Genomic DNA, 14838 nt, shown 5'->3' on the forward strand with positions numbered 1-14838 from the left:
TATCAGAAAGTTCAGGAGTTAAAATGCTTAAACATTTAAAATCTTCCCGTTGCAAACACACTGTACAGCAAGTCACAGTCTCAACTGATTCCAAGGAGTACAAAAATGAGAACTGGTTTTCAAGCAGTTTTTACTGTTTACAATTCAAGATGCTTCTGATCATATTAACACAAGTGGATAATTAAAAAAATGCATTATTTGCCTGACTAGACTTGGTTTCATTCTGTTCTAATCATCTGTGCATTTTAGTTTTCTATTTTTTATTCTATTCTACTGTTTTTATTTATGGCGGTGGTAATGGTGGTGATGAAAGCAGATGATTAAATATACACTCTTTAGAATACAATAGCAAAAAAAAAAAAAATTGCACTACATGTAAATATTATGTTTACTTCTATACAGCCCTGAATTCCTTTCCTTCAGAAAAGATAACGTGTGTCCTAATATAAAGGAGCAACACAGAAACAGAAATGCAGGTAGTAATCCTGATTGCACAGTGATATAGTGTAAAATGCAGAGTAGTTACTTTTGTGTCTCAACCAGGAACCTAGCTTCCAAAGGCAGAGAAAAGAAACCAGAAAGTAGGGAGAAAAACAAAAATCCATCTGTATCTCTTCATGATCTGACTGCATTTTGTCCTGTGCAGTGATTTGGAAGAATAATTGCACCCAGTCCCCTCTTTACCTCTTTGCGATGTTTCTCACTGCCCAATCCTCGCTCTCTCTGGAGTTTATCAAATTCATTGTTTAAATCAATTTGAGACACAAGTGTGAGGATTTTCTGAGTCAAACCCTGCTCCATTAGGTCATCTGTAAAGCGTGTTGTCATGGACACTAGCTCTTGACTATAACAGAGAGAATATAAATTTAACAATTAATCTTATTATTCTCAGTCACAGAGGAATTCTAAAATAATGAATCCCGTCAAGTGCATATGCTAGCTGACATAAAATGTACACCTACATTATATATATAAAATAATTAAATATACGTCAGTGATCAGTAAGCAGTGCTCTCTCAAAACATGCTCAATGGATACAAAGTCTGTAGGTAACTAGGTTCAAGAACATGGAGTATGAGAAGACAGCATGGATTAGGTAGCTTCAGATTTCTATCAAAAGGCAAAAGTATTATATAAAAGATGTACATACTTCATAAGCTCAGAGCCTCTTTCTCATTAGTAAATGCAATTGTCCAATTATAGATATCGTACTGAAGCAGTAGAATCCGTTTTAAAGCAATACTTTCTTTTAAGTTACAGAATTTAATTTATGCCATAACACATCTTTTAGTCTTTCTGTATTTAGGCAATCACAGTGCGCTGGAACTAAGCAGTGCGTAATGTTTTTAGTAAAAAAAAACATTATGCTTGCCAGTAGACACTGCATCCATTTTAAGTAGAAGCCGGAGCACAATTCTCTGCTTTGTGGGATGTGGGAAGTCAGAACACAGGCAGAAACTCAGTCTCTCAAATACTGAGTAATCATCACTGGTTTGAACAGCACTGACTGGGAGGGTGTATGAAGCAAAACACTGCTGAGAGCTGAAGCAGTATGAAAGAAGTGAAAATAAAATGGATATCCTCATAATCTGCTAAACGTACTACTAAGACAGAGAATATTACGTTTAGGCAGGAAAGCAAAAAGCAATAGCATTAGGTTATGAGTAAGACAAACCTGAGAATAATTGCATTCCCTCAAGTCTAAACAGTCCTAAAAGCTTTAAAAGTAGCTAACCCTAATACAGACCTGAGTTCCAATGTCCACGTCTTGCCTTGGCGTGACTGGATGAGAGTTCGCAGTGAATTGGCTATGCATCTTTTTCCATCCCAGTACAACAGCACAGCCACGAGACCTCTTGTAAGGCCAGGAAAATGAGGTTGCTGGTGTTCTCCTATTGAGTGAAAACGCACAGAACATCTAATGACATTTGAGCATGCATATTTTGATAATAGCTTTATATTGTTATATTTCTAACTGAAATATACACATAGTATTCAAAGCAACCATCCTTACTCCTTACCATCACTTTGATTTGTTTCAGGCATTTCCAAGAAATTACAGATATTTGGGGTGATATTAAAACTCATATTCAACTATTAAAACTTCCACAAACTTACGAGGAGAAGTGCAAGTCCATGAATAACCGAGGTCAAACGGTATTTGCAATATCTGCCTGTCTTAATAACCGGTTCAAGCTAATTATCAGAAAAATATTTCTCCTTTGTTCAAAATGAAATTTTTTGTCTGAATTTACATCAAAAATACAAGTTCCAAATAGAAATTGAGACTCGCTTCAAGGTGTCTTTCCAAAGGTGACAAACTAGAAAGTCATTTCTTTATGAATTTGAAAAAAGTTAATGATGAACAGTAGCTAATAATGGTATCTAAGATATTATATTTTAATAACATTGAAATCAAATTTCTATGTGGAAGGCACTTGTCACTTTCCAGAATACATCTCTTACTAACCATTTATTAGATTATAGCTAAATACAGCTACATATTAATATGTAACTAATACATAATTTGCAGAACCAATGTCTATTTTTAAAATATTTAAATTATTTTTAAACTATTTTTAAATTCAGTGATAGAGAAATAAATCATTTTAAGAAATCAAATTACTCCCTTTTGCAAAATCTGCATGAGACATAAACATAAAGGTTCAGAACACTGCCTTTATATTAAATGACAGTGGGTAGTGGAGTTTGTTTTAAGAATATTCTAGATGTTAGGAAACTCGGGCCTTGACCAAATCATGCATTCATGTTAAGCATACACTTAACATAAAAAGGAGGCTCTATTTAAGCTGCATTTCTCCAGCTCTTAAATGTTTTCCCTTCTCACCAGCTAGAAGAAGCTCAACAGCTGCCAACTCTCCGATATCAAAGAGGTCACTGAGGATAAAGGCTTCTCTGATGAGCTGTTCTGGCAAAAGCCTGGTTCCCTGCTGACCTTGGATAGCAACCCCTTCTGTACTTGCTTTCTGAATTTTCTCATGCTGCTGAACATTCTTTGGCTGGAAGAGAAACAGGCATCGGAAGTTATTCAAAATGGCAAGATGAAAAACCAAACGAAGCTTTACACATTAATCCCTTTCTCACAAATACAGTTCTGACAGGTTAGATTGTCATCTTAAAAACAAAGGCAGCATTTCTAAACACAAAGATAGTAAAGGCATCCTAAAAATACTTTATGCTTGCACAGCAATGGTCTTGTTGCGGGAATGCATCAAAAACAGTATTATATAATCCAGATGGAGCTGGAAATTAAATTTTGATAAAATTCTCTACAGAAATTGGTATCAGTTCAAGGAAAGGTATCAGGAATGTTGATCAGAACCGCTGCATTTCTCCAAATCACTATTTTCTACATCATTATTTTTTCTATTAAACTCAGACACTCAAATACGCTGACAAATCTCTATACCTCACTGCTAAATTTTCTGATCTACCCATCTCATAAAGCCACACGCTACTTCAGAAGTAACAACAGGACACATTTATAGTTATTGCCTTATGATCCATTAGCCAAATCACTTCACACTCTGAACAATTTATATTCCATATTTCGTAAACTCACATGTTTACCTGTTCTGTGGGCTCATTTATCTAACTAACTGAAGCACCAGCATGGACCAAAGCCAGAAGAAATAGTTTTATGCTTCATTTCAGACAAACAGGAATACTCGGGAAAAAGGAACACTGAACCAACGGATCACCAGATACTCTTACTATTCCTTTCAAAACATTCAAGTAATCAGAGGAAAAAATGTTACAGATACAATTATCCTCTACAAGAAGCAAAATAACACGTATTTTTCAAGCTATTTCTCTTCGTACAACAGAAGATTTCTGTAAGACATTTGTGTTGCGTATTGTAAAAATGTAGAATAAAAGCTATAGTCAGTGCCAAAATAGTATGCAATCCAACAATACAAAACACAGTAAATCATCAATTCTCCAAAACATTCTGCAAGAGCATTAGTCCAGTACCGGATTTCTGAAGAGAGAAATGAAGTCAGATCTGTGTTTCTTTAAAACCTGGTCGAGGCGATGAATAGCTTCAGGCTGCCTTTTCCAAATGGCATTCATTACAGTCTGCCATATGTCCTTATATGGACCCCACAAGCTGGCAGCTAAAAGAAAAAATACAGAGAAATAAATAAAAATAGAAATTTTTAAAAATAGAAAGAAATGAAACAAAAAAAATGCATATGAAATAGGAAAAAGAAAAAAGAATTCTTCATATAGTATTTTCAATAGCCTTTTTTTAGTGACAGTCCCAGCTTGGCAGTATGGATTGTTACGCACACCGAGCAAAACATATTTTCCCTTTTTACGGCACGCAAAACAACAGTCATCTAATATAAAACCTAACTGATTTAGAGATTTAGGGAAACAGAAAAGATGATGCGAGCAGGTAAGTTTTGGGGCTAAAAGTCATCACCCCGTGTCCTTACATACCAATGAAATTCCACCCACTTCAGTAAGATTAAAGAATAACTACAAACTGAGCAGCAGACCCTGAAACTGAATGAAATTCAGCAAGGCAGGCTTCCTGCTTTCTGTTTTTGGCAGAATGACCAAAACAACGAAACACCCAGTAAGAGGGACTATGAATGAACAATTGTGCTATCAGAATGTAATGCATCATCAGACTATGCAGAATAAAATATATATTAGAAACCAAAACCACAAGTGTAAAGGCAATGTTATAAAAATTATAAAAATCATAAACCTAAAGACACTTTCATACGTTCATCCTTCTTACTCTAATTTAAAAAAAAAATAGTACTTTGAATTCATGACACATTTGCTGCTATCATTCTGCATTAGTTTCTTAAAGATATAAATTTCCTTTAATAGAAGTAGACAGATCAGCACAAATAATTACCTCAGTACATTGAGAAGAGACTAGGTTATTTCTGGAAGCTAGCAAGCACAAATTTAAGTCAAGTCTGAGCCTATTCCAGAATCTCTCCTCCGCCTCAGTACTGAAAAAGAAGTTTCCTTTGCATACTCCAAACCTCAATTCAGTACTACAGCTGTCAGTACTCACTAGAAGTAGCATCATTCACAAACCAAAGTCTGCAGTATGAAGATTACCCTAGAATTTTCCCCATTTGCCTCAGGTCTCATGAAAATAGTATGCCAACCTATTCCCCAGACTCCTGGCAGTATTACTGTGTAAAGTGACAACCGCCACCAAGTATTAACATCCCATTAAAAAAAAAAAGTGAGAAAAGAAGAACACTCAAGATTATAAGGCCCACATTACAAGAAGTACCAAAATGTTTCCCTTGCTAAGGATCATCTGTAATCATGGAAGTTTCAGATTCTACACACAAGCCACTGCTAAGAGCACGATCACATCTATAATCCAATTTGCTCTGTGACAGGCATGAACCATACAAGCACAAAGATTTGCAGAGAAAGGAACAAGCAACTGGGATGGAAATCAGCTGGATCCTTTGGCTTCTTTTAGTGACCATGCTAACTTTTACCACTTACATTATTACTGTTACTCCAGTTTTAGATGGACTGCCCATTCTACCAGGGTATGCAAGGGCAGGCTGGGCAGCTTCTTTTGACAACAGTAGCTGATGCTTATGCCTGAACTTTATGTGAAGCTATAGACTCGTCCCTGGTAGGTCTGTCCTCACAAACAACATATTATAATCTAAGACAAAATCTCCATTAGCTCTAGTGCTACATCTGGCTTAATTTTTATCTTGTCTTTTGTGCATAAGTTTCCACCTTCTTCATCTATTTTTCTTTTACCTGCAAGGCTAAAGAATTTGTTGTATAAATTACATAGCAAGGAACTCTAGTCCCACTTGAATGACTATCATTTTCACCTTAACAAAGTCACTGTTCTGATTCTGGGGAGTTGTAGGAATAATCACCCTTCCTCCACCCTCAGATGAAGACTCTGTTTTATTAACATTTTCTGAGGTGGGGCAGGGAGTGTAATTGTTTCACTTAGATCAAGGCACCTTCTATGTAAGTTTATTCCTTGCTGGGTGTAGGAGCTGAGCTTTTAAAATCGGACAGCTTTATTACCTACCTCACTACGACAAACATCACCTTTTGTCCATGCCCACATCCTAGTCATAGTCACAACTGCTTTTCAGAACATCTCTGCTCTCCATTTTAACCCAGTCCAAGACTAGCAAATGCAAAGTCCTGCACCTGAGAGAGAATAACTATGCAGCAATGCAGGCTGGGGAAATCAACTTTAGAAAAAAGCACCTGTGTGTCCTTGCAGACAAGAAGCTGAACACTCTCACAGAAAGGGCAGCCTATGCACACTGAGCAGCATTAACAGAATGGCAGCCAGCAGTGCACAGAAGTGAAACTGTGTCAAGTTTTGGGCTTCCCAGAGCAAGCAAGACAATGAAGCAGGCAGGCAGAGAACATAATGAATGAGAAGGCTGAAAGAACTGACCTTGTTTGGTCTTAAAAATAAAAGGCTAAAGAGGGAATGGGGGTTTGTTGTCTTCAACTACCTAGTGGCACTGGACACAGAAAACAGAGTCAGAGATATAGCAGCAGAAGAACGAGCTGTCATGGAATAAAATTACCATGAGGGAAGAGATGCCTAAAGCTAGTTTGGATAAGGCCTTGGGCCACTGCACCAAGCTGGCCCTGCTTCAGGTGGGCAGGGGGTAGGTGCTGCACCGGGTGACAAAAAAAAATCACAGAACATCCTGAGCTAGAAGGGACCCATTAGGATCACCAAGTCCAATTTCCGGCTCCACACAGCGCCACTCAGACATAGATTTTGGTTTGTTTGTCGTTGTTACCGTCGTTTGGTTTGTTTGCTGCTTTTTTTTTTTTTTATGTTGCATTTTATTACATGTGCTATTAAGAGCACAATACAGATGCACCGAGTTACCACAGTCCACCCCGAACAGAGCGGCAGCTCGGACCCTCCGCACCCTGACCGCCGGGTCCAGGCCTGCACGGAGCCCTCCCTCCCCACGCCCGGCGGTCCCGAGATCCGGCTGCCCCGCTGTTCCCTCCCGGCCGGCTAGGGGTGGGCAGAACGCGGCCGCTCGCCGGGCAAAGCCGCGCTCGGCGCCGCCGCCCAGAAGGGAGAGGAGGGGCCGCGCGAGTTCCTCTTACCCGAATTTACCGCCAACGGCGCCGCCATCTTGGCGAGAGGAGGCGCGGGCCGGCGCCGCACCCGAGGAAGGCCCACGGGGAGCGGGGCTGCCCGCCGCAGCGCCTCCGGGGACAGGGGCAGCGCCGCTCCGCTCCGCTCGCCTCACTGCCGGACGGGGCGAGGTCCCGCAGCCGAACCCCGCTCCCGCCTCGGAACTCGGGAGGGTCAACGAGGGGCGCTTCAGGCCTGGATATCGGCAGCCCAAGGCCGCCTTGCGGCGGGGCCTGTGCCATGCGGCGGGGCCTGACGGGAGTTGTAGGCGCGCCGTGGCCGTCTGCCCGCTGTGGGCAGGGAAGGCGACGGCCGAGGGCGCGGGGCGGTGCGGCTCCGTCCGCCACACAGAGAGCGCTGCCTGCGTGGTGCCGAGGTGCGTGGTGCTGTTTGTGTTAACGCCTTTCCACCGCCGCGACTGCAGGGCGGCACAAGGAGGTGGGATGCCGGGACAAGCGGAGCTCCATCGCGCGCTGAGGTTCTGCGTTTCCGTATTCGTTCGTATAATGTAAATAATGAAGTCACTCTTATTTCATTCATTTCCTCATTCAAGAATGGGGATTCTTACCATCCTAAAGGGAATCTTTCATGTCTCACCCATATCAAAGAATGCCTGAAGTCAGATTCTGCAGCAGGGTGTAAATTTATTAGAACATTCCCTTCAAGAAAAAAATGTACGTTTTTTTCCCCCCTCAAAATTAGAGTGATTTCTGTTTGTTTCTATGTTTGCAAACTTAAGTCTTTATAAAAATAAATTATTTGTAAATGTTGTATGGCAGATGATCCTTGTTTAAAATACAATTAAAACGACGATCCACTTAAAACTAGTAAACTATGTTTTCTGATCAACTTTGCTAGCAAGTGTGGGACATCTGAAAGCGATATATTTCTTGGTCTTCTATGCTAAACTAAGGTTTATAATTTTGTATAAGAAAAGGACCTTGATAGGGGTTATACCATGAAGAAATATGCCTTTAAACTCTTAAGTATAAGAAAAAACTACCAGAAGTAAAGGAAAGAAAGAACATTTATACACGTTGCTGGAGCTAAAGAGTGAGTGTTACTATCTTAGAAGTGTTGCCCATCTGAAGTCAAGTTACTGTCCTCCATCCCAGCAGTAATTATCTCATTCAGAAATTCTCTCTTGTATTACCATTAAGATAAAAGAATCCATCAAAACTATGTATTCGTTTTTAGTGTCAATAGTTTCTCCTCTTTATTAAAACAGTATTTTGCCAGTTGCAAAAGAGCGTCCAACAAACTAGACTCATGGGAAACTGGCAAAATAAATAAATTTGCTTCAATATAATTGGATGGCAGAGGGGGCACTATAGAGAAAGTAGTGGTCCTGGGGTGAGAGTGAATTGGCGAGATAGCTATAGGAAAGAGACCAAAACCAGAGAAAGTTTCTGGAGAGAAGAGAGAGAGAAGAAAAAAATAATAAAATAAAAAGTCCGTCTTGTCAAGAATAGCTTCTCACAGATTTCATTGGACCTCATTTATTCATTTGGTCAAAGGGCTTATATCTCCTTGATATTTCCATTTTTCCTTGTCTTAGCCATGAGACTGTGCAGATCTATCATAAGATTGGTGATGAATTATTTATTTTGTTCTAGGAAAAAAAACTCAGTGCTAAGCGAGAGGTAAAAGTAGAAAAGCTAAATTACTCCACAAACAGGAGAACTAATGCAGCCTGTGTACAGTGTTTTTGCACCTTCTCTTTTTACACTCATCACTGCAAAGCCATCTCCCTGCTCTTACAGTACACATGTGCCACCCCAAGACTTGTGGCTGTGAGAGAAGGAGGGGGCAGGTATTAGGATAAATTCACAGTCATGTGCTGATCACCTGGCCATGGCAAACCTAACGAATACTTGAGGATTTGTTTCAGACTTTCCAGCTGCAGAGGCCCTGATTTTCATCTTTTTCCATATTCCCTGATTTACACAAAGCTTGTGAGGACATAAACTTTTGAGCCCGTTAGCCCCTGATCATATTATGTTGGAAATGGTTCAGGGATCACAACAAGTTCAAAAGCTACTGAAAAAAAATGGGCAGACAGAGTGATTTCCTAAGACTCATTTTCTTAAGAAACAAGACCCAAAAAGAGAAATAAATAAATTAATTTTTAATATATATTTTTTAAAAGCCTTTTCCAGGCATTAAGAGCTGTCATATTTCTTTTGGCATTCGGATGCGGCCAGATTGCATGCACTTTTTTTTTCATCTCTGTTGGAGAAAAAATCCTGACAAACCACTGCAGATTTAATACTTCAAATTTCCAGATAATTCTTTCCTGATCTTTGCCAAGTGGCCAACAGTAACATAGCAACATGAAGAAAAAACACCATGAAAAGAGAGGATGGCATGGGGCAGGCTGTTGGGCACTTGAACTTCAGAAGAAAAATACCACAGTTAGCTGCAGCTCCCTTCATTCTCTGTTGGCAATGTGATTATTTTTTTTTTAATACAAAATAGTTGTGACAGTATAGTACCTAGTATGGATAGAGAGATGCATCTAGGTGAACCATACAGTACATTCTACACATATTTACATCAGCATAGCAGCATTCATCCACACTTTGATGAGTAGGCAAGTTCATGCATGGTAATTCTTTGCTTTTTCTTGCTTTATTGGCTGTTCTTTAATTTAGGATCTTATTGTTTACCATGATCACTTGCTGGCACGGTAGACTATTTTTACCAAGTCACTAAAGGAAAAGACTACCTCATTCCTCTTCCTAACAATAGCTCTCAGCAAGTTCTCCTCCAAGACAGCTGGGTTCAGCGAGGGACGCATGCTTCCTTCATCCTTAATTAGAGGATGGAAATCTGCAAAATATCAAAGGCAAGCTGACACTAAATATCTACGATGGACATTAACTCCTCAGGATTCCAGGGAAAGGAGGTCCCCACATTGCCTGTAGGGTACTGAATTCTGCTTGTGCCACGTGAGATCTTGTATAAAATATGTTATTTTCTGGAGTTAGAAATAACTACTAATAAGAATTAAAATGAGCTGCACAATGGAAACTTCATCTTTGTTTTGTGATGTAATAAAGGTAATATTAATACTAGATCTACTCATTGTTTTTCATAGCCAAATCACATACCAAAATAAAAGATAGTAATGATGATACAATTTACTTTGTTTGCATCATATTATGATTAGGAAGAACAATTATTAGTAATATACAGTTCTTTCTAATGCCCGAGAGACCATCCTTAATCTCCTACCATTAATCTTAAATATTGTTGTGATCACATCCTGCACGATATAAAACGCATTGTAGCTGAAAAAGATGCCTTGTAAAAGTATTTTTACATATAGACCAGTGTTCACCTTCTGAAATATGCCTTTTTCTCCAAAAAGTCAGAAGCATTTCTGGCTACTGATCAGACTATAAAACTTCTTTGAGCTTTTATTTTGACTGATGCTAACACTGTGCATCTCAGCTTACTCATCTGTAAAAATGGATATAACATTTCACAGTAGCCTGGAATGCTGATCAACTGGATCTTTAGCCTGGCCCTATCTGAAAAAAGAATGCATTTTTGGGTTATATTAGCGGAGTAAAATCCTTGACTTCTCTTGCCATGCAGGATAATTTTCCTGAAAACTTAGCTGGCTAGAATCCTGTCTTTGTTGCAAAAAGCTGTGTTTTATACATCAAGATAATTAGCTCAGCATCAAATCTTAGAAGAAAAGTGTGAGACCTTTGCCTGCAGTGATTCTCAAAAAAATTACTTTCTAATTTCTCTGTCTTTCATCCTAGATATTTCTACTGTCACCATGGTATCTAAGCTCATCGGAGAAACTGTGTGAGGTTGTTGCTAGCTTGGAAAAGTGGTTTATCTAGTCCAAGACAACAAAGAGCTAAATGTTCTCAAAGTTATATGAATACCTTCCTCAGGATCTGGGAGTGAAGAAAAGGGAGCAGAACAATGGCAAGTGCTGTCCTTCCTATGTCAATTACAACAATTATTGACTGTAGGCATCTGGTCATAAATGAATGCCCTGGTAAATGCCGTCAGTAATTTCCCTGCTCAGCAAATGGGTATTTATGATCCCTGTTTGAGCTCAGGTAAAATGAAAAACACTGTTCTTGGCTGTGTAATATCTCATGAACTGTTTTGGCAATTAACTTTTTGCTATTCTTCTCTCTCCCAGAATTAAAAATAGTGTTTGCCTTCATGGCTTTTTTTTGCTTGTTTGTTTTTTATAATTCCTTCATTTAGGTTCTGAAGGGAATGAGCCAGTTACTAGCGTAGGAGATATGATTACTGTAGTGTTGTAACAGTTAGTAACCGACAACAAGAGGTAGAGAAACATACAACAGGGAAAATGAGAGAAAAATGAAGTAATGTGGAGCTATTTAATATAGTAAGTAGAAATGTTGGCACATCAACTGCCTTATTGATATTCATTCTGTTCAGTGATTTCTGTTTCAGATTTACAGATGGTTGATGTTTTTGCTAGTCGCCAGCCTCACAATTTCAGACTTTGTTCTGAAATGCACATTGAGCTATTTCCAAGGCACCTTGTACCCTGCAGGCTGACTTACACACTTAACTGTTGGATTCTCATCAGAGAATGGCTGTGCTGAAATAGATGTAAAGCACAGAAGTGTAATGAGGTCACTGGCGAGACTGAAGGTGTGAAAGGTTGCACAAAAATGTCTGTGCTAATACTGTAAAGCACAGGGTTTTTTCAAGCGGCAATGATACGGGAGATGGGAGAGAAAGCATCTTGACAGTCATAATCTGAGCTAAATTGGAAAAAATCAGGACTTCATGCCTACAAACTGAGTTAATTTGATATGGGAACCCGTGAGACTCAGGAAAAATGGCATCTCAAAATGCTTCCTCTATTGCAACATAAATTTGCCTCATAAATTATAGTACCATTCATTATTTTCCTAGTGCCATCTACTCCTTTGGAGTTCTCTGAGTACAAGATGATAAGCTCCTCCACACTAAAAATGTGTGTAGAATTTGTCTTGCACACTTCAGGCACTCAGTTACTAAAGTACTTCCATGTCTTGGTGCTCTGAGATTGCCTGTTCATACAGGGGTCTCTTTCAAATAGGCTACGTAAGAAAAGATTTGCTTTTAGCTCCAGTCCATTTTTGGTTTGTTGAAGTTTTCTGAGGATCAGGAAAAATTATCTTCAGCTGCAAGAATCTGAAGGACATGGACAGAGCAAATCAAATTTTTGGAATGGGCAACTGTGTTAATTGGCTGTGTTGTCAAATTATTTCACTAAAAGTCACCAATCTGTTAAAAGTCTCCTCCTGCCTTATTTGGTTATGACTCTGCTGCAGAAGGATAATGAGAAGCAATGTTAGCTGTTCACATTTAATAGGGCAATTGTTGAGACCACATGTTCAATAACTCCTACCAAGGTGACACCTTAGACGGTGAAGCACCGAACTATATTACATGCTTGAGTAATCAAGGCTGGAGTTTATGGCTTATGCTCATTCAGTTGCTTGAGTGCTTAATAGTATAATAGTGGAAAACCTTTATCTTATGTGCAGGTTTTCCAAGCTTCTTGGCACATATAACTTTCATACCTTTCTTCTAGATGGTGTCAGATAGTCAAAATGAATTTCCCTTATCAGTCAAGAACATTCCTGTTCTAAATCAGACAAAGCTAAGCTTCTGTCTTTGAAATGTAGTGCTGAAAAACACCTTGTCAGCTAATCTGAACTCTTAAATAAAATGAGACCTAACCAATGGAGAAGACAAAATCCTTAGAGTTAATTTTGTGTCTGTAGGTGTCCAACATGGTAGAATGGTAATCCTTCATGTCTTCCTGCAAGTCCAAACTACTAATGTGGTAAATTAACTTTTGTGGAATTATAATGGATAACAAAGCATACTTAGGTGAATAGTTCACTCCACAGTTAATGACCTATTGAAAGCATACATTCAAGAAATACTGATTTGAGGAACAGAAATCCAAAGGTCAAGAACATGCAGAAAAAAATATAGTGACCCACATTCATCATTACGGTTGGTATCCGCATAAGGGTTCATACTAGTTCTCATTCAGTAGACAGCAGTAAATTGTGGTTATGATCTCAGGATACCTTTGCATCTAGTGCTATCTCTTTACAAACGGCAATCAATATTTGCTTGGAAATAACACTCCAAATGTGTCATTGGGCTGCATTCCTAGGCATCTTGCTATTAACAACGTCATTCGTTTTTTTTTATGCATCACACTCTCTTATTTAATGCATAGTCTGTCTGGAGAGACAAGAAGTTGCGGTAAAGTCCAGCCCAAGAGAAGCTTGAGGTACATACCCATTCTAAGACACCAAGAAAAAGTTTGCTTGTAGGTGTATTTAGAATGTAACTACACAAGGACACTAAGCTGTGTAAAACACCTGAAAATGAGGTGGCCTTATTTCTAATGAAGATTTGAATGCGCATTTTGGGTGGCTTAGTTTAACATTGTTTTATCTTGGCAGATGGCAAATGTGCATCAAAGTAATTTTCCAGAACTTCAGAGAAATTTGAGTATCAATTTTGCAGTAAGAGCCAGCTAGCGTTATACGAAGAATTAATGTCTCCCTTTCACTGGAGGAGTTGAGATCATTTGTTCAGACTGTGAGAGGCTTACTGTGTCTTCCTCCTCAGTTTAATACGTATTCCCTATCTCCCATAAAGGTTGGAGGCAACTTTGGCCATGTACACTCTCAATCTGTCTTAGTGCCACTTCATTTTGCAAAAATAATTGAACTTTCACTGGATATGGAACTGGAACCTGTCAGGGGGGCTTAGAGATAATTCCACCATTCAAATGAGAAACCTGACCGCTAGGTAAAGAATATTTCTCATGCAGTCTGCTTCAGTCTGTAATTCTTTTGGGAAAAAGCATCTGCTTCAGCCAAAATTAGTGAGAAAAGCACAATCCAAAGCATCTCTTTTTACCTGAACAGGAGCTCTGGGCATGTGAAACTCAAATACTAATTCCCTTTCTGCCTAAATAATGAAGAAATATAACCTAAATTCCTACTACTTTGGAGAGTTCTTGAAAGCCTGAGCCATGCGTGAAAGGGGACACCTCTTCCACCAGGTCTGTGAACCTGACCAGCTATAACCTTTTTTTCCTTCTAAGTCTTTAAACCAAGCTAATCTATATTCCCATCTTTTTTTTTTCCTGATCTCAGCAAGTACAAAATTGGGGTTTTATTTGTATTGATCTAAACCACTCTTTTAATACTTCGGTTTTTTTTACCTACTCAGATAATTCAGTGAGTCATATAGCCTCAGCACTCTCAGTAGACTGATCTCTTGTCTGAATGTTCTTTCTTTTCTCTTTATTCATAGCTCCATGAAAAGGATCCAACTCCAAGTCTGGCTTTCATGCATTACCCCAGAAAAAGGACTTTTTGAGGAATTAGTCTCCCTCAGGATATAACAGCTTTCTTTATTGCTAGGACTCCTTGTTCATATAAAAACTTACCTCCTTATCTCTTTAAATACAGTGCAAACACAGACTTGGAGAAAATTAGGGAAGAGTATTAATCGTAGATATATAAAATTAAGGGGGGAACTAAAAGGAGACAAATTAGTAGGTTCTGCCACCACACAGAGCAAGTGTCACTGAGTGTGATGTATGTTCTTGCACGATGCTTCTGCCAACATCCTTCTCAACCAGGTTG

At 39.0% G+C, this 14838-nt stretch overlaps 1 protein-coding gene across 1 annotated transcript in view; it reads right to left on the reverse strand.

The window, feature by feature from the left end:
• The window catches only part of NUP205 (nucleoporin 205), a 48669-nt gene extending 41365 nt beyond the window's left edge, over positions 1–7304 (reverse strand). Inside the window, exons 1-5 of the mRNA XM_021412577.1 lie at positions 7132–7304; positions 3997–4139; positions 2849–3020; positions 1748–1892; positions 685–844 (exon numbers count right to left, since the gene is read on the reverse strand). Of these exons, the coding sequence (XP_021268252.1) occupies positions 685–844; positions 1748–1892; positions 2849–3020; positions 3997–4139; positions 7132–7159 (648 nt within the window). The 5' untranslated portion in view covers positions 7160–7304. The remainder of the gene's footprint in view (positions 1–684; positions 845–1747; positions 1893–2848; positions 3021–3996; positions 4140–7131) is intronic.

The sequence above is a fragment of the Numida meleagris genome, chromosome 1 (genome assembly GCF_002078875.1).
Source record: "Numida meleagris isolate 19003 breed g44 Domestic line chromosome 1, NumMel1.0, whole genome shotgun sequence".
NCBI classification, from domain to species: domain Eukaryota; kingdom Metazoa; phylum Chordata; class Aves; order Galliformes; family Numididae; genus Numida; species Numida meleagris.